Below are 25,679 nucleotides of genomic sequence, written 5' to 3'. Positions count from 1 at the left end.
AGAAGATAGAAAAAATAAGTTAATTCGAGAAGTTCACAAATGTTTTTTATTGTACAAATTTACTGCTGGAATGAATCTGAAGGGAATGATGTCAAAATGGTTGATTTCTTCACATGAAAATGTAAAGGTAGTAGAGGTCGGACACTCATCCATACCGCCTGATCGAATAGTTGCCTCTATAGAAAAAAAATTGAATATATAACTTTATTAAAAGAACACATCAATGTTTTGAAATAATATGGAACTAGCATTGAAGATAGGAATTGCTTTGGAGGTAAGCGACTGGCGAAGAGCTATACAAAAAATTCTAAAGCCACCAAAGTGGGGTTACTTCAAATTCAATCCAAGTAAAAACATTATTTTGAAGAAAACTTTAAAATATAACGTTATAAACCATGGAGAGGAAGTTCACCGTTCCAATCTTTGGACTGATAAACTGATCCCTGTTGGTAATAGAAACGATGCCGTTTATAAAAAAATATCACTGATTTTTGAAAGTCTATTTTACAGAAAATTGGCAAAGTTTAGAGACTCTAAAGTTTCATGTTAAAAAAAATCAAGAATATAGAGGGAGATTTGGTATGTGAACAAGAAACACTAGAAATAAACTTCACTGTACCATCAGACATTATTTGGAAGGATAAAAAAGATTAGAGCATAGCTGGGGAAGTGTATGTAGACATAAAAATGATTATGGAGAAGAAATTTCATGTTTCTTGGTTTAGAACTGTGATTTCCAAAGTATGTGCTTGCAAGCTTGCATAAACTCAGCCACAATGAAAATTTGTTTCTAGAATTCAGAATTTCGAAAAGAAAAGTAAAATGAATCGATATTAATTAACAAAGCAATAAAGTTTTTTTCGAAATGTTCAACGGATACAGCAAAATTTTCAATGGGGTCTATCAAACAAAAAAATTTGGAAACCAATGGTTTAGAAACTTTCAAGTCAACCCCCTATTACATTTAAAAAAAAGTTTGTGTATTAACCCATTCGTTAGAGAACGCTTAAGATAATTTTTAATAAAAACTGCACGTCTATGATTGATCGAAATTCGTAACTATCTTCAATTTTGGAAGTTATATACTACCATATAAAAATTTTGTCTTCGCCAGTTGAAAATGTTACACCCTGTAAAAACGTCGGCGCATTCAACAAGAATATGATTGTGTCTATTTAAGATAAAATAAAACGCATGTACACCATTTTCGATTGCCACATGGGCTGAGGTAAACAGGAAGACAAGACCGAAAAAAGAAGAGAAAACAACATATAATAATATTGACTAAGTGTGCGTCATAAACAGAATACACATGTATCTAGACGATAGGTAAAAAATCTCGTTGAAAAGAATAAGTACCCCGAAACCGGAAAGAAGCGGTACGTTAAAAAATATAATTCAACATCTGGTTTATTAAGAATCAACAAAAACTTAAACGTAATTTTGTAATCGAATTGCCTTGTAGATACATTAGTTTACGATATTTATAAACAGATATAGTTTTACTTGAGTTTATGTTTAATATGACAAAATCAATATCCACAAATTTAAAAAAAAATAACGAAATCCTTAACAGCATATTTTACTCATTATTTCTGAAAAAGTTCAAGGACAATTACAAAAATTCCTATCGATTTTCGTACGTCTTACCCACCCCTTGAAATTTGCATGAAATCTTAAAACACCACAATAATGATAATAGAAAAAAAAAATAAAGCAAATAATTCCCTATCAATAACTCGATTTACATAATCATTTCCTCCGGATTAACCTTAATCTGAGCTAAAAATAATTGAAAATATCTTACTTTAATGGTGATAATTTGAATGTTTCTAAGTTGGACCCTAGGAGGTCTTTTTTCTTTTTCCCAACTCGAACCTTTAATCTCAGGGGGGGCGTTTTTACTAGCACAAAAGTTGCTCCAATTCGTTGAAGTATTTTGAGTTCTCAAGGGCGGTAAAACATACAACATGACGAAAAGAAAACACGATATTTCACTCGAAACATACAAAAAAATATCAACTTAATTCATAACGACCAATTTTTAAGTCATTTTAATATTAAAATGTTTGTAAAGACGTCTCACAGTATACCAAACCGAAAGATATATTTGTTTTGAATAACCTTGCTACAAGAACGTCGAATGTAAACTGACAGAAATGACAGAAGAGCAGCTGTTGGTGGTGAACGTATTTTTGTGATAGTGGCTATAATTACAGTAGGCGGAAATGAAACTAGAATACTACAAACAATATGTATTTTGATTCAATGCATTTTAAAATAGCCTTGGAAAAAAAACAAGAGCATAAAACAAAATTGCTGTAACAAAAATATTTTTTTTATATGTTTTGAAATAAATTATAACAAGTAATAACAAATTCTCTTATTGCTCTTATTTCAACTTGATGAATGAGTTCTATTTTTAGTAACGTCGCTGAATATAAGCCAAATAATTTATTTCTGTTTTTTGAATTTCAGAATGATATTGACAAACAAAAATAATTTGAAAAGTAGTTACAGACAATTTATAAAAAACTAAATCTTAATATTCTTATTAAAACATATAAGCCAAATAATGTCAAAATACGCTAAGGACGGAGTAGTAGACACTTCCAAAAGAAACAAAAGATCGATGATTTAGGCCAACTAAACACAACTAATGTCCCTAATATACTTTTCAGATAATAAAAAAAAGAAAAACATATATAATGCAGGCCTACTTCATTTAAAACAAATTGATATTAGACTTTAGATAATCTAAGTGTTAGTTTTACTAAACTTCTAACCTTACACAGATTAAATTGTTATCTACACGTTTTGGTAAACAATGCCATAAATTAGCTTTGATCTAGGAGCCAATAATTACCATACATTTAATGACAAGAATTTGTTTATTTAGGGTTATACGCTGATAGCTATTAAAAATATGAAACTATTTAATATGCTACAAACTTCAAGCATATTTCTTTAAATAAAGATAATCACTGGATGTCTAATCTTTCTGGTACATCAGACTAGTAAGTAAATCATGTGTATATGACCTATTACTTACATGACTGGGAGAATTATTGGAGCTAGGACTTCGTTGTACAGTCACCAATGCCATACTATTGAAAACGTCACGATAAAGACAAATTTTTATTTAAAAATAACACTCCGAACAATTAGAGAAAATATATCCGAAGACACTACATTATTTTTGACAACGAATCATTATAATACGACATCGAAACTGATTTGAAAAACAGTTCAATTTAACTTTTTGCACATTATTGTGGAAACTGGACAACAAACAACCACTTTTCATCTCATCTGTTTCAGTATAGTTTCGCCATCTGTTTAAATTTTTTCGAAACTGTATTTAGGGCTTATTTTCTTAATTTTTGTTTTGACATCTAAATCGCCCAATTAGAAATTGACTCTCCCAAAAATTAAACAAAATAATTATATTTGGAATAAATTTAGAAAAGTATCACAGTTTTATCACTCATATACTTTTGTTTTAATAATTTTCAGACAAATAATTACTCAAATCTCAATTCATTAATATTAAAAACCTTATATAAGGAAACGCATCTCTTCTTTTTTAAACTAAAAATAATTTATAACCTAAAATTTTAGTTGTCAATTCCAAGTATTTTATTTATAATTTCATTATTGGATTGTATTGTCAATGAGTAAATATGAGCAAAATATTCACACCAACCAACCAAATTCGATTAACAAATGTTGCTGTAGTGAGAATCAAAAAGGCAGGAAAAAGATTTGAAATCGCCTGTTATAGAAATAAAGTTGTGTCATGGAGGAATCAAGTGTAAGTGGTTTCAATGTTCGAATCTCGAACACAATAGTTAATAATAATCAATTCCAGGGAAAAAGATATCGACGAAGTATTACAAACCCACACGGTATTCACAAATGTTTCGAAAGGACAAATAGCCAAAAAAGAAGATCTTATAAAAGCTTTCGGGACCGACGACCAAACACAAATCGCTAAAGAAATATTGCTTAAAGGAGAATTACAAGTATCCGACAAAGAAAGGCAAAGTCATATAGAACAGTTGTTTAAAGATATTGCAACTACAGTTGCAGATAAATGTATAAATCCAGAAGTTAAAAGACCATATCCGGTTACTATCATAGAAAAAGTGATGAAAGATGCACATTATTCAGTCAAACCGAATCAATCGGCAAAGCAACAAGCTTTACAAGTTATAAAATTAATCAAGGAGCATATTCCTTTGGAGAGAGCAAAAATGAGGTTAAAAATTAATTTTAAAGGTAAGTTTTTCAATTTGAAGAAAAATCTTGTTAAGATAGATAGATAAATTTAGGTAAAGCTGCCAAGAAAATTAAAGAAAAGCTGTTAAAAATGGAAGGTGCAGAAATTGAAAGTGAAGATCGAGAAGAAGATGAAATTACAATGGTATTTCTAATTGATCCAGGCCATTTCAAAGTAATTGATGAAATGGTCAAATCAGAAACCAAGGGCAGCGCTCTATTAGAAGTTTTGGCATATAAAGAAGTTACAGTTGGAGAAGAACATTTATAAATATACTATACTCAATATATTTTATTTTATCAATATGTTTTCTTACAGAAATTGTTTTTCTTATGTATTTTTGAGTATTGGTACTTCTTTTACTTCAATATCCATGATTTACTATCTTATATTGACTACATTTGGGGATTTACCTCTCCACAAATTAAAAACAGATTAGAAACCCTTGGGCCTCAAAATTATGTTTTTTTCTCAATCTAATACTTTACCAGTAGAGTAGTTTAGAGTCAAACAAGGGATGAATTCTTATAAATTATAATTAACAAAGACCAATAGGGTTTAATCAAGCATCAAAGTCTTCTAAGAGTTAGTACACTGCATTCACACGCACAACACAAATTTGAGTATGATTAAATGAAAGTGTACATATATTTCTTTATAAACAGCTCAGTGTGAGCTTTTGCTTAGTTTCCCGAATAATATAACACAAATATTACAAACAGGTTTTATTTGAATTTAAACATGATAATAGCTACAATCATTTTCCGAATTATAACAACATTGTGGATGATTTTTCTGGAACCAACATGGTTTTCCTCGATATTTTTCACCAGTTTCTTCATATGATGTAGGTTTTCTCAAACATACAGTTCCTTTGTTAACTTCAAAGATGTATCTGAAATTTTTCATCAAAGTTTGCAACCCACCACATTGCGACTTTAAATCTTTCAAATATTCTGGAGGAATATTTTTAGATAAATCAGAAATTAGGTAAATCGATCCTTTATTCCAAAATGTCCCGTCTTTTTTGATAATTATATTTTCTTCTTTTAGCAACAAATCGACAATTATTTTGATTATTTTATCAGTTATTTCTCTTTTGAGTTGAGTACAGTTCCTTACAGGTTCTACTTTAACTCTTGGTTTGAATTCCTTGTTCATTTTTATATTTATTAACGGTTTAATATCATCAAGAACTTCACGAGTTTCTTCCTGTGTGGAAAATTTACTTACTCCGACTAAACAAACTTTTTTAGTGGACGGTATTCGTAATTTGTCTATCTGTACTTTGAATTTGCATTTTTTACATATATCTTCAATGTAACACAAATAATCTGCATAAGTACTAACAGCAGTATTGGTTCTAATATATTTCTCCCCGTTAAAATCATAGGGACAACAAGGAAGTAGAAAAAAATTGGTTTTTGTTGTACTTTTGAGTGCCATTAATGGTATCCATGGTGTTAGTTCATCTGAATGATTTCCTATAAGCCAAGTAGACTCGGGGAAAGTAGAATCTGGTGTCACTATACCTACCTGAATAGTAAAAAAATTACATTTTTATAGTTATTCCATGTTTTAGAATATATTGTAATGACACCGGTTATTGAAATCTATGAATTAGTTATATTTGTTTGCAATAAGATGTATTCACATTAGTTTTCAATAATTTCATTATATAAAAAAAAACCATTGATAAAAGTTATATAAAAAAATTGAGCTCTGTCCATAATAAGATTATTTAAATAACAAGTAAGTAAGGTTAGTATTTCATTGTTAAATTATTTCAATAAATGAATCGTGGAAAAATAAAAATAATTTTCAAAGTCATATGTCAATTAACATAACCTAAAACAGGAATTGGACTTTTTCTATCTTTAACCAGAAATTTGAAAGATTTGTTAAAGAATAAAACAGTGCACAGAATGAACGAGAACATGACGCCGATTCGCTCGTAAATATAACCTTAAAAGTACGAGTATGTAAAAATAAATGAACATTTATCAACGATTTTGGATTATTACTGTATGAAATGCTTAGAGAAATAAATATAAAGCGTCATTTGGCACGGCGTTGGTGGGGAGACCCTCGCAATTTGAATAGAAATATTTACTACAACATATTTTAAAATGTACAAATTTTTTAAACATAGAAGAGTTAATCGGGGTTTATATGATCAACTTTTGACTTATTGAGGAGATACTTAACAAAACCTTCAATAAGAAAACCTGATTGTCGATTAGATCAGAAAATTAATCACCAGTTTTGTCATGGGATTTTCAAAAGGGAAAATGATTCTCGATATTCTGTCAAATTTTAGTTTTCTTGTATCCAGTCGACTGTTTGTTATATAATCACTCATTCAGGGTATCTGCAACTACAAACTACACTAGAAAATTGAGGTTATGTTTTTGACGTCATTTAATATTTTGTGCCTAATTCAATAATGAGAATAAAACTAAGTTTTACGAAAGTCAGCTGATCTGTTGAGCCAAAAGTAACTAGATTTCTCTCTAGAATTGCAATTTCCACGCAATAAAAACCTCAAACCGATAAAATTGCAATTGAGAGATCTTGCATGAAACAATCAACTAAACTTCATCTGCCCATGCATTTGATCAAGAAATTATGAGTCTTGCATTGCACGTTGTCTGGCATCATGTCAAGCAAGTAAGTTGATTGCAACATTCACTAGGATCATAGACTATGAATCAATTAAAATTATAAAGTATATGTTACCTAAATAAACATTCAGAATATGGACTAATTATGTGATTGTATATGTGAACTATTGTGATAGACAGTGATTCAAAAATATTTATATTCTTATTAAAAAACTGAAAATTTGTGATTGTGTAAATATCGATGGTTACATGACACAGTTACAAAGGCGAAATTTAGAGAAGTATATAAATAGCAGAATAAGTTGAAAAGAAGCTCTCTTGGGCAGTTTGTTTGGTATATGAAATCAAATATAAACTAAAGATTAGTGAATTTTTTTTATTGATACCAAAAAAGGGAGATTTCAAAAATTTTATATCAGCGATTTTCTCTATACTGAACACACTGTTAACACTACCACTACACTGTCTGACGCGCGTTTCGAAATCTAAGACATCGTCTTCAGAGACTCAAGGTAAACTTAAGTTTATACAGTGTAATTGAGTGTAATATAAACAGTGTGTTCAGTACGAATATCACCAACGGTTCAAAAAATTCCAGCATTTATTAAAACAGGACAATTATTAAAAAAATAAATTAGAAAGTATAAAGTTAAATCATCTTATACCTCTAATCTCGTCTCCTTTGGATAAATATCCCAAATAGATCTTTTTCTGATATCGATTCCATATCCTTTATATCCTTCTTGATTTAATATATAAACTAGTAAACCATTTCCGCATCCGCAATCAACGAAATTAATATTTTCTTGTTCGAAAACTCTCCACAAACAAATTAAGTAACTTGCTATTGCCAAATCTTCAAATATATACTTTTGAGGATCAGTATTTGCTTTTTCTAGCCAATCCTACAATCGTAGATGAAGAACCCATCATTAAGAATTGTACAGGGTTGTACTTGATATAACAAGGGAAAATAATTTCAGTAAAATTAAATAAAAAAATGAATTTGTTGCTTCAACGTTTTATTTGTAATTTAACAACTAGAGTAAAAGTCATATGGCACTTTATGCTCAAAGTTACTCATAGAGCTAGAAAATCTTTAGCAGAAAAAGTTTTTTGTTGCCATAATATATATACAATTACAACTTTTTAACTTCAAAACTATGACTAAAATTGTGACTTACTAATTTTTTTCCTCTTTGGTCTTCATTTATAATACATATACTACAAAACAATTATTATAAATCACTAACATCACTTTTATCTACCACAAAATCACAATTTCCTGAAACATTCCTTTTTGTGACACCTTGTTTCGCAATTTTGTAGAGTGTAGTCTGAGAAGTACCTTTTCTGGACATTCCTCGACTACAAAGTCTATTAAAAACAACTTTTTGAACATCTGTTGATAGATGTTGTCGTCTTTTCAAATTTTTGGCCTCTCTATGCTAGACTCCAGTACAACGTTTACAGAATCTGCAAATCGACTTGTTGATTTTGATCTTGAAACCACGGTTGCCACACATTGTTCACAAAACTTATTTAGGAATACTTTGACCTTTAATACACCGTAAACTTAAATTAACTACTGACTGTGACCCTGCTAAAACTATCTACCTGATTATTATAAAAAAATATTTCCTATTATGTATACCTTATTCACGTTCATTATTTTCTCAGTAGTAATCAATTTAGTAATCGGTTTTATTTAGGAATTCCAAGGGATTAATTTTTTGCGTAATATTGTTTATCTATACTTTCAAATGATTAACTGATACTGAAAATCAAACATTGTAATGCGGCCCTGAGTTACATGAAGAGAATTCTAGAAGGACATTTTTATATAACGCAATTGTATTAAATATCGTAAACACTTCATCAGCATTTATTTTATTATAAATATGGATTGTTGTAAACAGCTTGGTAATGTTTGTAGTTAATTCGCTTGAGAGATTAATTGTAATCATTCAATAATTGTAATTTCGGTATCAAATAAATTTTTTAAAAATAAAATTTGAATACCGAAAAATATAATTGGCGCAGTCACAGTAGGATAGTGCGGTCGCGAGTTTTACGCAAAGCGCGATAAAAGTTCGGGCTAAGTACTTCAGTACCTCAGCACTAAATCCACGAGCTCTACGGGGGACAGGACTTCAAATAATTGTAAGTGCCAAGTTTCCTTATTTTTATTCCTTTTATTATCTATCCTTATCGATTCCGAGTAAGGAAGAGATAATTTATTAATTTTTTAATCATATGAACGATTTTGATACATTATTAATTACATTTGGTAATTTAAACTTGATAGATAGTTCAGATTATACAAAAATGGCAACAGCTAGTCCAAAAACCCTTATTTGGGAATTATTTAAACTAAAACTAGAAAACATAAAACCATATGACGGTAATAGAAATACTTTAAACAAATTTATCAATAGATGTGAGAATTTAATACAGACGTATTCGGTCTATAATAATCAGTATATTAATAATCATGTCTTGGAATGTCTCCAAGAAAAATTAATTGACAAAGCTGAAATGATGGTAGGAAATAGGATCGAATTAAATACGTGGTTTAAACTAAAAGAAGCTTTGATACAATGTTTCGCAGATAGGCGCGATTTAGACTGCATACTGCAGGAATTAACAAGAGTAAGACCGTTTAAAAACGAAAACTTAATAACATTTGGTAACAGGCTACAATTACTAAAAAGTCAAACGATTCAAAGAATTAGTAACAATTTAAATTTAGGTGAAACTGACAAGAGATGTCAAATCAATCATTGCGAAAAAACAGCCTTGAACACCTTTATAGCAGGATGTTCAGGTACTATACGCAATAATATGTACTTGAAAAACCTAGCTCGTTAGAAGACGCTATAGCTTATGTCGACAAATTTGAGAATTTTGAAAAACTTTACGGCCAATTTTATAAGCCTAGAGCTAGATACAAAAATAATAATAATAATAATAATTTTAAAACTAATTTAATAAATAATAATAGAAATAATCAATATAATAATAACAACCCCTGCTATCAACAATATGATAATAATTATAATAGAAACCAATTTTATAATAATGAAATATATAATAATAATAATAATTGTAATTATAATAATATTCTCAGTCAATCAATAAAGGTAAATCCCCTGCCACAAAGAAGGCAAAACTATCCGACAAACGCACAAGTATTTGGCACCAGAAAAAATGTTTTCCGTCCAAACCAAATACCTGTAAACCGTTTACCAAGACCAGAACCGATGTCTACGACATCGAGAAATTTTTCCGATAAACCTAGTAGACGTGTAAACATTAATAACAATAATAATAATGTAAATAATACTAAATATTTCCAATCGAGAAACGAACGAGCAAATTTTACATCTGAAGAATTATACAATAATAATTATAAAGATAATAAAGAAGAAGAAGGAGAAGAAGTAATTGAATTCCAACATTTATTTGAGCTAGAAGAAAATAATGATCAAACCGTAAATTTTCGAAAAGAGCCTCGGGAAAAAGAATCAAAAATAGAAGAAATAAATTTTATTCCTAATGATCCATTAGCATATTTTGAAAATTTCATAGAATCTAACGAATCAGAACCCAGTGAAAAAATAATTGAAATAAATTTCACATCTAATAATTTATCACCAAAAATTCAAAAATTCATAAAAATGAAAGAATCGGAATTAAAGCATTGTAAAGAAATAAATGAACAATTAGAACTAGATCTCAGTAAATTATTTGATGAAGAAAAAGAAGATAAATTAAATATAACAGAAAAGAATTCAGAAGAAAATATTATAATGGTAGAACAATGAATAATAATACAAAAGGAGAATTAGAAGTAGAATTATTTGATAAAGTGGAATTAAATGTAGAATATACGAAATTAGATTAATTAAAAATGATAATGAAAATGAAGTAAAAGAAAATGTAATAGAATTAAATAGAAAAATAAATGAAATAAATAATGATGAGACAATGGTAGAAAAATATATAAATGATGTTATAAAAATAGAAAATGATATATTAGAAAAAGAATGTTATGATATAAAACCTGAATTAAATACAAATATATTGGATAAACAAAATAAAAATAATATCATTAATAAAAGAGACATGAATAATGAAAATGGTTATTAATTATGAAATAATTAAGAAACAAATTGATAAGAATAATAGTAATATAAGTTTAAAATATTTCAATAGAAAATTAAATGTGATACTAAATGAAAAGATAATAGAAGAACAATTTTGGAAAAATAAATATTATCATTCATTAAAATGGTACGCAATTCAAGAAATTATAAAATGGATTTTTATACAAAGACCTTTCTTTCTATTTTATTATTATGTTATAAGAATAGATAAGATTTAGAATTAATGGATAATAAATAAGTAAAATATAAAAAATTAAATTAGTAAACTTTTAGAAACTATAATAATAAAAAGTTATTATTAATTAGAATATATATAAGAAATTTAATAATGTAATTCATAACTTTATTTAACTAATGAAAAAAGAAAATAATATAAATAAATTTAAATAACAATCAATGTAACACAAATAAAACGTTTAAAACAATTTATATAATTTTGAATGAGCCTCTTAGTGTTTATCCTTTAGAAACAAGCCAGTATGAAATTCATAATTTTAATTATTTGAAAGAGGACAAAAAAAATAATTCCTGTGCAAGTTGTTCACTATTTAGTTTGCAGTGAGGCATCTGTGATACAGGAGAGAGAGAGAGAGAGAGAGAGAGAGAGAGATTCGTTGGGTAAATTTGGGTGCGATAAGGATTTTTTTTACATAGAGGAAGGTTCATTGGAATTGGAACTGATATAGGAGCCGCTCCTCTGCAGGAATGAGGTTATGGTGATTGATTTGTGATTGCACTGCTTCAAGCTGAAAAAAAAACGATCAAACGGGGTTTGAAGAAGAAGAAAAGATAGATCCAGCCTAAGAAAATGGTTTTTCTCAGTTTGGAGATATATATTCGTGACTATTTTTTCAATTTTTTTAAGAGGAAAGTAGGTAATTGGATGACGGGCGGGTACGGCTGCATTATTCCCGATAGTCGGCCATTTGGCTGGTAAACCAGTTCACTAGGTTACAGGAAAACAGCAGAAAATCTGCAACACCGACGATGTGATACCGAAAAAAAAATTCATCTCTTTTGTATTAGCAACACATCTCCACTTCCAGCCTACTCGCCTTCCTCACACACCAATCAGAAGCAATCTCATGTGCGCATCCAAACAGTGCACATCAGTAATGTAAACTACTTTCACCATAATTTCAGTCCCTGATGATAAATATATGAGTATTCAAAGACTATGAAATATATTAGAAATAGTACACTTTGGTGTTTAATTTTGCCACAACCCACTATGAAAACTTTACATATATAAACTTTTACAGCACATAACTTTATAATAATTACTAAATGTAGTCAGTATAACGACATTTTCAAATGAGACATTTTGGTTTGTTCATTTTTTCTAACTTCAAATAATAACAGTTTATCCTTTTTTAATAAAAATAAATACATTTCTCAAATTAATGGATAATTCAATGAAGAGTCTAAGAGATGTTTAAAATCTTAAAGATGTATTTTGACTCACTTTTATCAATCCTTTGACATAATTTCTCTTCAATCGATCATATAAGATGCAATATTCATCTAAAGGCACTAAAGATAACGATTGCACTGTATTCTTTTTGTCGGTAGCACATTGTGACCATTTCAGAAGCTTTGGAAATAAAGTATCAGCCAACCACTCAGCTCTAGAAGTTTCTGCATCTTCAAACTCTTGTAGGTTAATCCTAAGTTGTAATATATCAAATTTTATTATCATTTACCATAATTGATACTCACCTAAAGTTGTTTCCATTTAATTCGAATTGATATACAAAATTTGGTGTCAAAATATCCTCTGTACGTTCATAAGGAGACATAAAAGTCGCACAATTTTTATCCTTATCTAAAATAACTATTTCTAAAACCTTATGATCGGGATTTTTTCTAGAAATCAGTATTTGCAATGAAATATAAACTCCAGTATTGGCGTTTGAAAAATATTCATCTTCTACTTTTGTTATAGTTAAATTTCTAACATTATATTCAATAATATTACTGATAAATTCCTCAGTGACTGTCTCTTTTGATAAATTAATCAACTTTCGTCGTTCATATAAAATCGCTGATTTTGTAAATAAGTCATTTATTTGATTGCCATTATATTCTATTTTGTACAAACTGATCTTAGTAGTTGCAGTTATTAGTTTATTTACTAAATAAGGTCTGTTAAGATAAAGCACTACTATTTCCCAAAATAACGGAAAAGTAAAGCCTCCACTACTTGTTACTAAAGGTATAGAAAACATTTTTATTTATTCTTGTTGCCTAAATACTAAAAAAAACGTTATTCTAATAAAAATAATTCAATTTTGATATTTTACCTTTTTTAACACCCATTCAGCATCTTCATAAGCTCTATTTATAATCTGGTTTATCCTTTCTTTATCGTGTTCATGAACATGCTGTTTATAACTCTAAAATTTGAAAATCGCTGTATGACACAACTTAGAAATACTTAATATAAATATACTTGTCTTATCATGAACTTATAGTATTCCCTAGGACCAACAGGTAGTTTTCTACACTGCCTCATTAAATGTTTATACAATTCTTTAGGTTTATTATGTGACTTTGTTGAAAATTTGGACGTAAAAGATATAAAATTCATACCGAGAATTGATATAAATTCAGTGTATAGATTTTTGGTTAAGTTCTCCCTCTTTTTAGTAAAACGCAACCATTTATAAATTTCATAGATTGTAGCGTACTATCCATAAATATGGTAATAAAAAAAGATGCGATGAGGAAATTAAACGACCAAACAGGGTTTGAAGAAGAGAAAAGGCTAAAACAAACGGTTCTTTCCGGGGTACTCAATCTATGATAAAATTAAAATCGATAGAGGATAATTGAATTTTTTATTTGGATACAAAATCTTGTATCATCTGTTTCTTATATTATTGTTTTTTTTTCCAAAATTCAAATGAATAATTTTTTATGGTTGATTTTTAAGATAATATACAGAGTGTGTAATAATGGACAATTTAATTTGGTTTTCATAACCAATAATAGTTACAATATTTTATATCTAGGGAACAAAATTCATTTTAAACTTAATGTTATATCAATTATAACTTGATTGGTGAAAGATCTTTGTGATGAAAATGTCCTAGATATATAACTGATCTAACCCTTATAAAAGAAGTTTTTGAGTGAAAGTTTATTTGTCAACGTAAATATCATAAATTAAGTTAGGTTATATTTTTCGTTAAATAAACATGGTTTTTAGAAGAATTACACTTTTTCGACAATTAAATTATGTTAGATCATATTGTAAAAAGAACGAGTAAGTAAATACGGGTAATCGTGATTCAAAATTAAAATCTTTTTTTTTAGATCAAAATCACAAGAAAAAGACGCGCCGATTCTAACGATTCCAGAAACTTTTAGTAGGCAAGGCGACAATGGTACTTCCAAGACTATAAATGGAGATATAATGGATAAAGATAATGATATATTTAACGCTATAGGAGCTGCAGAAGAACTTTTGAGTTACCTAGGGTATGGTAATCATTTTTCTTCCGTGAAAGTTTTGAATTTATTTTATTTTAACACAGCTTAGCTAGAGAACACGCTCATGAATCAGAACAACAGTATACGGATAAGTTGAAAAGAATTCAGACTATAATTATAGATATTAGTACAGCAATTTCAAAATCTACAACAACTAAAACTGCTATACCTTGTGTTTATACAAAAGAACTGGAAGATTGGATACATGAATATTCTAAACAACTACCACCTCCTGAGAGATATATAATTCCTGTAAGTTTGATTTATCATTTTTTTACAGATATTGTAATACTATTATTTAGGGTGGAGGTGTTGCAAGTGCCTCTCTACATGTAGCTAGAGCAATTTGTAGGAAAACTGAAAGAGTAATTGTGCCGTTGGTCCGTAAAGGTTGTTTAGACAAAGAAGCTCTAATTTATCTAAATCGATTGTCAGATTTTCTATTTACTGCCTCTAGGATAGCTGCTAAACATGACCAAAGGGCCGAAAGCATTTATATACCAAAGCAAGATGAGAAAATTCAGGCGCAGTAAATATCCAAATTTGTTTATATATATTTTAGTTATCAGGTCAAATGTTGCTATTTCTCCCTCGATTATGATTTTTATATTGTTTATTCAGTTTATATATTCTTTGAATTTTTTCTCTCATTGCCAACTAAATAATGAATTTAAGTTTCTAATTCACATTTAGAACTATCCACTACAATAAAATACTTGTAGTAATTCAAACAGAAGATAAAATGTAACATACAAAGGTTGGTTATTAAGTTTATAAAACAACAATCAAGATATTTTGATGGGGTATAATACAGCCATTTGGTTCAAAATATAGAAGTTTTCCATAGATTTTGAAGTGCTCTTTCCGAATTTCAACTTTACCACCTTGTATTTTTGCCGTTCGTGCTGGCACATTTGAATAAAATGTGCCTAAAAGCAAAAACACTTTTTTTCATTAGATAGGGAACATAGTACAATGACATAATAGTAAATTCGTGTTAAGTGGGGGCTCTAATTTTTTATTTCCTATTTAATTAATAAAATATTTTCTTATCTTGTTTGGATTTTTGATACATTTGGGTCTATTAAAAAACGAAAACTTATTCATGTAGAAAATTTAATGATCTACAAAAAATGTCATGTAATTTTTTGCCAAATTGACTTATAAACATTAAATATCTTATTTTTGAATATATATTTTTTTAATTTGAATAATGGAGGTTTTATACAAGTTTTTTTCAATTACAATTGGATCCCAATTGTAAATGGAACAACCTTCAATTCTAAAGGCTTAGGAAGTTTTTAGCATCTTTTTTTTGTTTCTAAGAGTTATATCTGCCTAAATTTTTGAAATAATTGATACTGTATAAGATATAAATATGATGTTTTGAATAAAATTGTATTGAAATTCATCGTAGAATCTAAAGGTACAAATAAAAATCATTGCAAAAAATCTCATATACAAAAATATTACCAGTGGCTTCAAATAAACATTTCAAATCATCTCATCGTGGTATACCCTGTAAATAACTTGAAAATTTCTTTTCTAACAATATCTCATCCAGTAAAAATATTCGTTAAAAGTTTTCAAAATTGAGGCATATCATAGGTTTGATGATCTTTTAGCGTGGAAGAAAAAACTATTTGAAAATTTCCAAGATAATATGGACTGTTCATAAATAGCAATGATATTAAATTGAATCTGTTATAATAAATTAAAAAAAAAACACTCATATATCAATTTTTTATTGGCAAATATGTAAAATTGGATTTTGACTGGTTTATATGTGAGTAGAAAAATTCACAACCTTGGAAGTTACAAATATGATAAAAGGAAATAACATCCTGATGATATCAACTGATTGTGTGTAATAAAAACTTGAAATTGGAATTGAAAGTGTCAAATGTCCTTAATACTTTTATTTAAAAGGCATAAATAGTATGAAAGGAATCAATAAAATGTTCTGGATCTATCAAATAATAATTAGGAGAGAACAGGAAAAGATAAAGTAGTAGAAATACAAAAAATGTTGCTTTCATCACACAGAAGCAACAAGCTTGTTATCCAAGGTAAGATGTGCAAAAAAGGAAGATGGAAAGTGTAGATTGCGGCAAGACTGAAGAAATATTTTGGTCAATAAACATTGCAGCTAGTTGCTACTATCATCAAATAAGTACTTTGCTCAAAAATATTGTGCGAAACTATTCCTACTCCATTTTACGCATTAATTAGAAGTTTTTAATTTTTCTTCATTTTATATTTAAATAAATATTGTCAACACTTTTAAATAGTCGTCTATTAAAATATAAACTTCTCATATTTGATTTTTATTTTTCCCTACCCAAATGTTCACTAATGTAAATGTACTTACCACCAACCCCTAACAATGTGACGAATCCGAATTATCGAGAAATCCGGTTTGTATAAATAGACGCTTGTTTATCAGAGTCATTAAGTAAACTGTGAATTGAACTGAATTATATTAGTCAAGATTCATACTCTAGGTTTCGCAAATTTGATCCCAACAATTAGCATTGACATGTACCGTCTAAATATAGGTGATCTGTGGTTGTTGAAGATTTTCATTACCACAAACTAATGATAATGTTACGAACTCGTCTACTGACCAAGATCGCGAAGCCCGTTCTGTTCTATTTTTAGAAAGTCCTTGTTTGTTTACATTCTATAATCCGCATTATCGAGAAAACCGTTTTGTATAAATCAGTTACTAAATAGTTGAGTCTTCGTGGATAATTAAGTTTATGAATAAATTAAGTTAGTAAAAAGCAACGTACGTATAAATGCACTCCAACGTTAAGAAAGATAGAATCTGCTGTTTAAATTTTTTATGCGAGAAAGACAACAAAGTATGAAAATAGAGGAAAATTGATGAATTTTGTTAAAAAAAAATGTTGCAAAACATCTTGGGGTGTCTATTTAATCTTAGAGCTACTAAACACATAATAAATTTATCTTACAGGAATAAAATAGGACAAAAAAATACATAAATTTGTATCGTTTCATAATAGTTTAATATTTGTTTTTGTTGCTGAAAGTGATTCTCGAATTTATATAACAATTTCACAATTTTTTTGTTTACATTTGAATATACAAGTAAGTATATTATCAAATCGATTAATTAAGTAATGGAACGGAACAAGTCAGTTTTTCAACCTACCCTTTATGATAACACCCATAAATAACTCTAAAAACGGATTTTTTCAGAAAATTCGTTTGAAACACCAAAGATTTGTATCTACTGCTCCCAAGATCATCAATTAAATTGACAATCGGTCTCAAGTGATTGGAGATGTCCTGAAAAGTGACTTGTTCCTATTACTAATTGAATGATTCACTTAAGGTTATTTTTAAATAATAAAACTGCGACTTTGTTGCATAAACGCAACCAACAAATATTTATAAAAAAAAATTCACAACTTTCGATATCTGTACAAAAAAATTGTTACTACTTTGAAATTCAGTAACAAATCCCTTGATTTAATTATTTTTTATTTTATTTGTATACAAATTGCAAAATCTCTTTTAAAACATAATCAAATAAATTATATGCTTTGTCACTTTGGGGATATAATAACTTTCCCTGTCGATTCTTCGTGGCCCTGATATTTTGGTTTTCCGTGAGTGAAGGGCAAGTATCTGTATTTAATCATGTGCTGAAACAAAAACAAGGAAAAATTGCTAAAAACAAATCCGACGAAGAGATATAATTGTTCAATGACTTAATTATGGGACATATTTTTATGAATACATCCAGAATTGGCATTACTTACCCTTATTTGTCTCTTCATTGTAATACAGAACAACGTAATGAAGTACATAACTAATATTGGCCAAAATACTGGGATGTTGAAGCAATCGAAGAATGTGCATATGAAACCAATGATCGTACTCTTTGTAATTGAGTACCAAAATTTGAATTCTGGTAACCGCCTTATGAACGGCCTGAATTCTTCATTTGCCCTCGTTGGTAATTCAGGACCTCCTTCGTCAGCTGCAAAATATCGATTATTAAACAAATAAAATGTATTAATAATTCTCTTAACGAACATAAACAATCCTACATTAAAAAAAGTGTTCCAACTTACTCCTATTTGTTTCTAACTTTTCTTTACTTTTTTATCAGGCGATTACTTCGTCATATGATTGTTATTTTTGTCCTATCAGGTCTAAAAATAGTCGGTAGATGCTAGGAACTAGATATGGATAGTAAATTAACCGGATTAGCAATTAGAAATTCAATTTATGGAATTTGACCATTGTTTTCATCAACATGTAATGTGAAACATTTTTTTGTGATTTCCTTTTTCAAATGGTCCAAAAATGTACACTATTAATCCTCTTTTAGTTTCAAATATGCAGTATCTACCCCAAAAGACATTGCTCACAACAATTGTTATGGTTTTGCTCATTTTTTGTGGCTTTTGCCAGATCTAGTTCACCCAGATAACTGCTGTACGATTTGTATCAAAACAAGGGATGACTTTATCATTTGATTGCTATTTCTAACCTTGGGAAAAGTTCTCAGTTAATGCTAAGAGCCAGATTTGGAGATTTGAAAATGAATGGAAAAGCAATACATTGAATTTGACCATTGTTTTCATAAACATGTAACATTGTACATTTTTTTGTGCTTTCCTTCTACAATTGGTCAAAAAATATACAGTGTTAATCCTTTTTTAGTTTCGATTATGTAGTATTCACTCCAAAATACACTGCCCACAACATTGCTATTTTTGAAAAGGTGCTTTTTCATACTCAAATATCACATATAATGGTGAAAGATATCTAGTTTTACATTTTTGTTTAAAAAACTCAGATATTGTTCACTGCAACAAAATCTGATGAACAATGAGGAGAAAATGCTGTTTAAATGATAGTTCAAAGGGAAATCTATGATACATATTTTTACAATAAAACAATGTTTAAAATAAAACCTTACCGTCAAAATCCATCGCTGGATCAATTTTTGGTGTGAGAAATGCTATAAACAGATTTAAGTGATATATACCTAATGCATATGTAACTATATACCATCCCTGAAATAGATAACATACATTTATACAAAATTAAATTAAAAAAGAAGAATAATTTCCAAAATATCTCCATTATCAACTTTCCATTATTGGAATTTCTTCATACACCGTTTATTACCACTATAACAATATTTACAATTACACCCAACATGCATTTCAATAACTAAATTCAGAGATCGAAAGTAAACTAAAAATTTATTCATGAATGATGATAGTTCGCTTATGTAAACGCAGTATATATATATATATATATATATATATATATATATATATATATATATATATATACTGCGTTTACATAAGCGAACTATCATATATATATATATATATATATATATATATATATATATATATATATATATATACTGGGTGTCCCAGAAATTGCACGCCAGGCTGACACGGGAGGTAGATCAGCTTTAGATCTATCAAATAAAAGCAACATGACCTCAGTAAAAGTTTTTTAGTTTTCGAGATATTAACACTTTTAGGTTTTTTCAGAAAATCTCTACTTTTTGCCCTATTTTTGTCTGTTATGGGCATAAAAAACCTCTAATTTATAATTCTTTTTTTTCTGGGCTACCACTAATAGTTGGTTGAGACAACCCAGTATTCATTTTAATAAAAAGTAGCACGACATTAACAAAAAAAACCACTCAATCTTACCTTTTGTTTCAAAGCGAAAACCTTAACTAAAGTTTGGTTAGCGACTGTGAAAAAAAATGTACCAGACTGAGTCAGAAAATGTTCTTAAAAACTAGCCTACTTAGTGCTCTTTAAAAAATGGTATAATATTCATAGCTTTTTTTTACTAAAAATTAAATAATATCAAGTATAGTCATTGAAGTCGTACTACTTTCGCAATACTTCAAATAAAAAATAATACGTAATACAAAGTTAAGCCGACTTTTGTCTTCAACTTACAACTTTTTAGTTACTGTAATCGCTTTTTAGTTTAGCAATGTCTAATAGAGTTGTCCATTATTCTTTTATAATTGTTGTTGTAGGCTGGCATCAAAATAATTTGGGTACAGAACATAGGGTTGTATTTTTTTTATTTTCATTAGATTTTACAATTACAACATTCAAATAAATATTTACCATTCAGAATTTACATTGAATAAACTATTATAGCAGATTTTTAAAATTTCTGCCACCTGCTCTTATACATAACCTGCATCTTCTTAAAAACTGTGTCTTTAAACGTCCTAAACTTAAATTAGTAATTTCGCGAGCAGCTTCATTGATTCGTTGCCGCAATTCATCGACCGATCGAATTGGTTTACTGTACACTGTATCTTTTAAACATCCCCAGTAGAAAAAGTCCAGTGGGTTTAGGTCTGGGTAGCGTGGGGGCCACAAAACTGGTCCTAGCCGGCCAATCTATCTTCTTAGGTATGTGTCATCCAGATAAGCTCTAACTGCGCGGGCATAGTGAGCAAGGCACCCATCATTCTGCAGCCACATTCTTCTTCTTGTCTCAAGAGACACATCTTCCAAAAGAATGGGTAGATCATTTTGTAAAAATTCTAAATACATTGCTGCATTAAGGGTAGCAGGGAGTTCGAATGGGCCAATTATTTGCCCATTGAGGATCCCGGTCCATAAATTTATTTTAAATTGGTGCTGCGAACGGTCTTGTCTTACTTCATGCGGATTTTCTAATTGCCAACTGTGAATATTATGTAGATTAAGATACCCATCTCTTTTACAGGCCGACTCGTCGCTCCATAAGACGTAGTTGAAAAAATTTGGGTCTTCCTCATGCTTCTCCAGCATTGTACGACAAAACGATACACGTTTTGTGTAATCACTGCTTAACAGCGTTTGAACCCTTTGAATATGGTACGGGTGGTATTCGTTGCGCTTGCGATTTAGAAACGCCAGTACGTCGTTCGATTACCCTTAATGAAGTAGATGGGTCCTCTGATACATGTTCTAGTACAACCTCATCCTCTTGAGTACTACGTGGTCTTCCTTGAGAACTTCTTTGGCCAGGGATTCTGCCTTCTTGGCAGGCATTGACAGTGCGAAGAATAATCTCATGGGATGCTCGCCTGCGGTTAGGGTATCTTTTCGAGTACAATCTCGCTGCCAATCTTGCGTTATAACTCACGTTAGCACGTGAAGAAACGCTTCTTGTCTCACCATAAATTAACAACATGTCACTAGAGGTGAAAAGCACAGGTTGTTCATTTGCCATCTTAAAAGCAGTCCAAATCACAAAGTAAATCGAGTCCACTAAGAGCGCTAAGTCGTCGTTATGAAACTGTATCCAATAAAATAATTCCAAACACTAGCAAAACGGAATCCAAGTTAATGCGAAGTTATCGTAAAAATGCAAACCGAAACTTCAAGACGAAGGAATTAAAGAACACGTGTGTAGCACTAAACACAAGGAGCAGTACTAAATGTACCCTGCGCCCCTGCGGTGCAGTGCGCAGGTATTACCTCTGATCCTCTTCGTAACGTCGTTACCGACCGAACAATGAGTGTGAGCGAGATAATCAATAAATGTTTAAGGTCATTCAGTTTCTCAGTGATATGGAGACAAAAGAAGGCTGCACATTCAATTAAAACTATTATTTTTTAGTTTCTTAATTTCGAAGAATTACGTAAAAAAAAACTATAAATGTTGTACCATTTTGGAAGGAGCATTAAGCAGGCTAGTTTTTAAGAAAATTTTCTGACTCAGTCTGGTACATTTTTTTTTCACAGTCGCTAACCAAACTTTAGTTAAGGTTTTCGCTTTGAAACAAAAGGTAAGATTGAGTTGTTTTTTTGTTAATGTCGTGCTACTTTTTATTAAAATGAATACTGGGTTGTCTCAACCAACTATTAGTGGTAGCCCAGAAAAAAAGAATTATAAATTAGAGATTTTTTATGCCCATAACAGACAAAAATAGGGTAAAAAGTAGAGATTTTCTGAAAAAACCTAAAAGTGTTAATATCTCGAAAACTAAAAAACTTTTACTGAGGTCATGTTGTTTTTATTTGATAGATCTAAAGCTGATCTACCTCCCGTGTCAGCCTGGCGTGCAATTTCTGGGACACCTTGTATATATTTATATATATATATATATATATATATATATATATATATATATATATATATATATATATATATATATATATATGTCTAACCCACAAACAGGAGATTTTCATCTTCTATGCAGAAATTTTTGGAAACATAGGTGATATTCATAATGAACACACTGTTTACACTACCACTACACCAACACTCATGATTACACTGTCTGACGTGCGTTTCAATAACCAAGTTAGGATGTGATGTGTGCAGTTTATCATCTTGACAGATATCCAAAGATATTCCTGGAAGTCAATAACCAAAGAAGATCTATTGAATGTATCAACACATTACCACCTCAAGGGACACCTGAATGGGCTAGATTAAGCAGATCATGTAACATGATTCTGCTATGTAGGAAACAAAACCTTTGTTTACACCCCCCTGAAGTGTGAGACACTAAAAAACTCCAGAGTATTACACCTGGGAGCATACGACATGCCCAGTGTCACAGCAAAGGTTTTAGTGTATTTGACACCCTGTATTACACATATGTAATTGTTATAGTGCTAGTAAACAGTGTCTTCAGAACATTTCTATAATTTTGATAGTCTACCAAATTGATTCCTAGAAACATCTAACAGAGTATCTTATAAAATAGTTTCTTTTTGTTGCTATAATACAAAAAAAATTTTTGGTGTATTGATGTAAGTACATAGAAATATTTAGCTAGAAAATGGACTTGCTATGAAAATTATTCTTCTTAGTTAAACCACCGGTTAAATTTAGAATTCAATGTGAATCAGATGCAAATAACAGATGGTCTTCATAAAATATCGATTTTTAACTGTATGAGTAAACTGAAGTGGTGGAAAAGGCAGAAAAAGTATAAACATATGTATATCCCATAATTTCAATCAGTAATATGTAGTATGTTGTAAGTAAATATGAAATATAACTAAATCACCATATCACCTACCCAAAAGCCCCATGAAAATGAAGAAGTTGTGGAAAATTTTGTCTAGGAACGTCCAAACTGGTTCTAACAATATTAAAGCACTATATGAATCGTTTACCTTTATTTGTGTACACGATTGAATTTAAACAATCAAAATTCATGCTTTTGAATAAACTAAAACCATGGTTATACAAATAAATACACCAAAATGTTAAAAAATAATTAGTGCAGAACTACCACAATCTATTATAATTTTGTGACACAAATAGTGTCAGATTTAGAGAGGGTCTTGTAGGGGCTGAGGCCACAGGCCAAGATTATGTATTGAAAAAGAGATATTACAGAAAATGAATTTTGATGAGATAATTGAAAATTTTGCTACCACTAAATCGAGAAAAAAGTTTTTTAAACAAAAATTTTATATAGTTTATGGAATAAGATTTTAATTTATTTTCACTTATAATTTATATTCAATTTGAAACTAATATATTACATTTGAAAAAGTTAATTTATGAGTTTGATTTCCTTAAGTGGGCTCTGGTTCTCATAACTATTATGTTTATATTGAACCTAATAATGTTAAGAAGTAGAAACATCTAAGAACTATCAAGCTTTTCCAATGTTTGACTACTACAATATTCATCAAATGATTTGAAAAATATTAGTATAAGACTGACGATACTATATTTAGGAAACAATTAAACAACACATCATTTTAACAAACCAATTAAATATTTTCACAGGTTATCACACTGATATATCTTCAGAATTAAATAATTTTATTCAATTTTTGATGAAACTTAATAGTATCATCTCTTGTACTAATCAACACCCAAAAGCAAATTCCCAATGAATAATATTGTTTTGTATACCTGTGCATATAGCACTCTGGCCAAAAACCCAATAATGAGAAGTATGGCAGCTAACCATCTACTTTTTCGCCATGGTACTGTCCTGTCCACCACTCCTTGGTACCACTAGAAAAACAGATAAATATTTTAATAGTACCTGTTTGGTAACTATACGTAAACCAAATAGCATGAGAAGAAATAGGGTGCCTCCCCATCTAGTTCTTGTGTGAGGTGTCCACGAATCCAAGAGACTCTGGTGTATCTAATTATTTAATAGACATAGACATTAAAAAAATAGAAATATGTAAATCAGAGTGATAAATTTATATGAATATGCCAATAAATATAACAGAAATATAATTGTCGTTACTCATAACTTACCCTTGCTTGCTTAAATATTAATTTTGATAAACTTTGATTACCATAGTCATGATTTAAATAAAGATAATGTACATAAAAGCCTAATATTTATTTAATTTTCAATACATTTTATAAAAACTTACTTGTGATATCCTAGTACAAAACTGGGAGAATACATTTTTCTTATTATTCGAACTTGATAAGTCTTCTTCCATTTTTAACGATATATTATATATATTATCCTAGAAATAAAATAGTTTTACCTCGTATGATGATATTAGCCTCTCTTTTTAATTTGTATACAAAGTAATTTTTCATCTTAATGCATGTATGGGTTAAATAGTATATATCTACAATAAATTAAACTGGTACAAACCTACTATGACTCAAGTAAAATATCAGAAAACAAGAAATTGAATTTTTTAACTATTAATCCATTTTTGTACACGTCGCCCGTCAATCCCAAAAATTTGTGACAATGACAAATGTCAGGTGCGACTTCTTCTGGTTTTAATATCCATTACCAAGATAAGCAACAAATAATCGTTGCATTGACAAACAATTTTAATATAACTCGAAAAAATTCCACGTTTCTTGGAATTATGGAAAAAGATCATTTTGATATATAATAAAATGTTTATTTGCAACAATTGATGCATGAACTAATTTATAGTTTTATCGCTCTTTTTAATCATGTATGATAATTTGTTTATGTACAAACGAGACAGTTAAATATAAGCCGCATAGGTTTACATCTAGGATATTATTTATCAAATAATCCGAAATTAATCGTATATTTGCAAATTTTTGTATCAGGAAATTCTTTTTTTTTATTTACATGAAAAATGAAGAGATTGAAGA

At 29.4% G+C, this 25,679-nt stretch overlaps 5 protein-coding genes across 7 annotated transcripts in view; 2 read left to right on the top strand and 3 right to left on the bottom strand.

Moving 5' to 3' along the window:
* The window catches only part of LOC130452394 (protein phosphatase Slingshot), a 109,490-nt gene extending 106,153 nt beyond the window's left edge, over nucleotides 1-3,337 (bottom strand). Inside the window, exon 1 of one of the 2 annotated variants that reach the window (XM_056791646.1) lies at nucleotides 3,053-3,337. In XM_056791646.1, coding sequence (XP_056647624.1) covers nucleotides 3,053-3,106 — 54 coding nt within the window. In that variant the 5' untranslated portion in view covers nucleotides 3,107-3,337. Of the gene's footprint in view, nucleotides 1-1,807 lie in introns of both variants that reach the window. The other variant, XM_056791645.1, reaches the window with a different exon arrangement.
* Nucleotides 3,338-3,588: 251 nt separating this feature from the next.
* On the top strand, nucleotides 3,589-7,544 carry LOC130441544 (ribosome maturation protein SBDS). Its single transcript, XM_056775274.1, has 3 exons — nucleotides 3,589-3,814; nucleotides 3,872-4,281; nucleotides 4,335-7,544. Exons 1-3 carry the CDS (start codon nucleotides 3,684-3,686, stop codon nucleotides 4,550-4,552), a joined length of 759 nt encoding a protein of 252 aa, XP_056631252.1. The 5' UTR covers nucleotides 3,589-3,683; the 3' UTR covers nucleotides 4,553-7,544.
* LOC130441536 (probable tRNA (uracil-O(2)-)-methyltransferase) lies at nucleotides 4,993-13,710 on the bottom strand. Its single transcript, XM_056775263.1, has 6 exons — nucleotides 13,668-13,710; nucleotides 13,379-13,471; nucleotides 12,795-13,329; nucleotides 12,541-12,742; nucleotides 7,572-7,811; nucleotides 4,993-5,818 (listed from the first exon to the last, which is right to left on the bottom strand). Exons 3-6 carry the CDS (start codon nucleotides 13,301-13,303, stop codon nucleotides 5,018-5,020), a joined length of 1,752 nt encoding a protein of 583 aa, XP_056631241.1. The 5' UTR covers nucleotides 13,304-13,329; nucleotides 13,379-13,471; nucleotides 13,668-13,710; the 3' UTR covers nucleotides 4,993-5,017.
* A 212-nt stretch (nucleotides 13,711-13,922) lies between these two features.
* On the top strand, nucleotides 13,923-17,018 carry LOC130441554 (corrinoid adenosyltransferase MMAB-like). The gene is made up of 5 exons (XM_056775286.1): nucleotides 13,923-14,343; nucleotides 14,394-14,558; nucleotides 14,615-14,822; nucleotides 14,873-15,099; nucleotides 16,196-17,018. Exons 1-5 carry the CDS (start codon nucleotides 14,276-14,278, stop codon nucleotides 16,215-16,217), a joined length of 690 nt encoding a protein of 229 aa, XP_056631264.1. The 5' UTR covers nucleotides 13,923-14,275; the 3' UTR covers nucleotides 16,218-17,018.
* A 561-nt stretch (nucleotides 17,019-17,579) lies between these two features.
* Nucleotides 17,580-25,314, bottom strand: LOC130452498 (protein RER1). Of its 2 annotated transcripts, none has more exons than XM_056791809.1 (6): nucleotides 25,195-25,314; nucleotides 24,962-25,060; nucleotides 24,480-24,584; nucleotides 19,531-19,627; nucleotides 18,362-18,582; nucleotides 17,580-18,244 (listed from the first exon to the last, which is right to left on the bottom strand). In XM_056791809.1, exons 2-6 carry the CDS (start codon nucleotides 25,031-25,033, stop codon nucleotides 18,146-18,148), a joined length of 594 nt encoding a protein of 197 aa, XP_056647787.1. In that variant the 5' UTR covers nucleotides 25,034-25,060; nucleotides 25,195-25,314; the 3' UTR covers nucleotides 17,580-18,145. The 2 variants fall into 2 exon arrangements, with proteins under 2 accessions (XP_056647787.1, XP_056647788.1); XM_056791810.1 differs by lacking the exon at nucleotides 24,480-24,584 and adding an exon at nucleotides 24,616-24,720 and having other exon boundaries at nucleotides 25,195-25,305.
* Nucleotides 25,315-25,679: the final 365 nt, after the last annotated feature.

This window comes from Diorhabda sublineata, chromosome 1 (assembly GCF_026230105.1).
Source record: "Diorhabda sublineata isolate icDioSubl1.1 chromosome 1, icDioSubl1.1, whole genome shotgun sequence".
Lineage (NCBI taxonomy): Eukaryota > Metazoa > Arthropoda > Insecta > Coleoptera > Chrysomelidae > Diorhabda > Diorhabda sublineata.
The sequence above is the reverse complement of the archived record's forward strand: the minus strand, read 5'-3'. Positions and strand labels throughout refer to the sequence as shown.

Excerpts from the sequence above, each read along its gene's own strand:
- LOC130441554 (XM_056775286.1), top strand. The coding sequence starts at position 14,276 with ATGGTTTTTAGAAGAATTACACTTTTTCGACAATTAAATTATGTTAGA. Across the intron at positions 14,344-14,393 it reads TCATATTGTAAAAAGAACGA|ATCAAAATCACAAGAAAAAG; the intron begins GTAAGTAAATAC and ends CTTTTTTTTTAG. Across the intron at positions 14,823-14,872 it reads CTGAGAGATATATAATTCCT|GGTGGAGGTGTTGCAAGTGC; the intron begins GTAAGTTTGATT and ends ACTATTATTTAG.
- LOC130452498 (XM_056791809.1), bottom strand. The coding sequence starts at position 25,033 with ATGGAAGAAGACTTATCAAGTTCGAATAATAAGAAAAATGTATTCTCC. Across the intron at positions 19,628-24,479 it reads CCAGAGTGCTATATGCACAG|GGATGGTATATAGTTACATA; the intron begins GTATACAAAACA and ends TATCTATTTCAG. Across the intron at positions 18,245-18,361 it reads CAATGAAGAGACAAATAAGG|CACATGATTAAATACAGATA; the intron begins GTAAGTAATGCC and ends TTTTTGTTTCAG.
- LOC130441536 (XM_056775263.1), bottom strand. The coding sequence starts at position 13,303 with ATGTTTTCTATACCTTTAGTAACAAGTAGTGGAGGCTTTACTTTTCCG. Across the intron at positions 12,743-12,794 it reads TTAAATGGAAACAACTTTAG|GATTAACCTACAAGAGTTTG; the intron begins GTGAGTATCAAT and ends ATTACAACTTAG. Across the intron at positions 5,819-7,571 it reads CAAAGGAGACGAGATTAGAG|GTAGGTATAGTGACACCAGA; the intron begins GTATAAGATGAT and ends TTTACTATTCAG.
- LOC130441544 (XM_056775274.1), top strand. The coding sequence starts at position 3,684 with ATGAGCAAAATATTCACACCAACCAACCAAATTCGATTAACAAATGTT. Across the intron at positions 3,815-3,871 it reads GTGTCATGGAGGAATCAAGT|GGAAAAAGATATCGACGAAG; the intron begins GTAAGTGGTTTC and ends AATCAATTCCAG. Across the intron at positions 4,282-4,334 it reads GTTAAAAATTAATTTTAAAG|GTAAAGCTGCCAAGAAAATT; the intron begins GTAAGTTTTTCA and ends AGATAAATTTAG.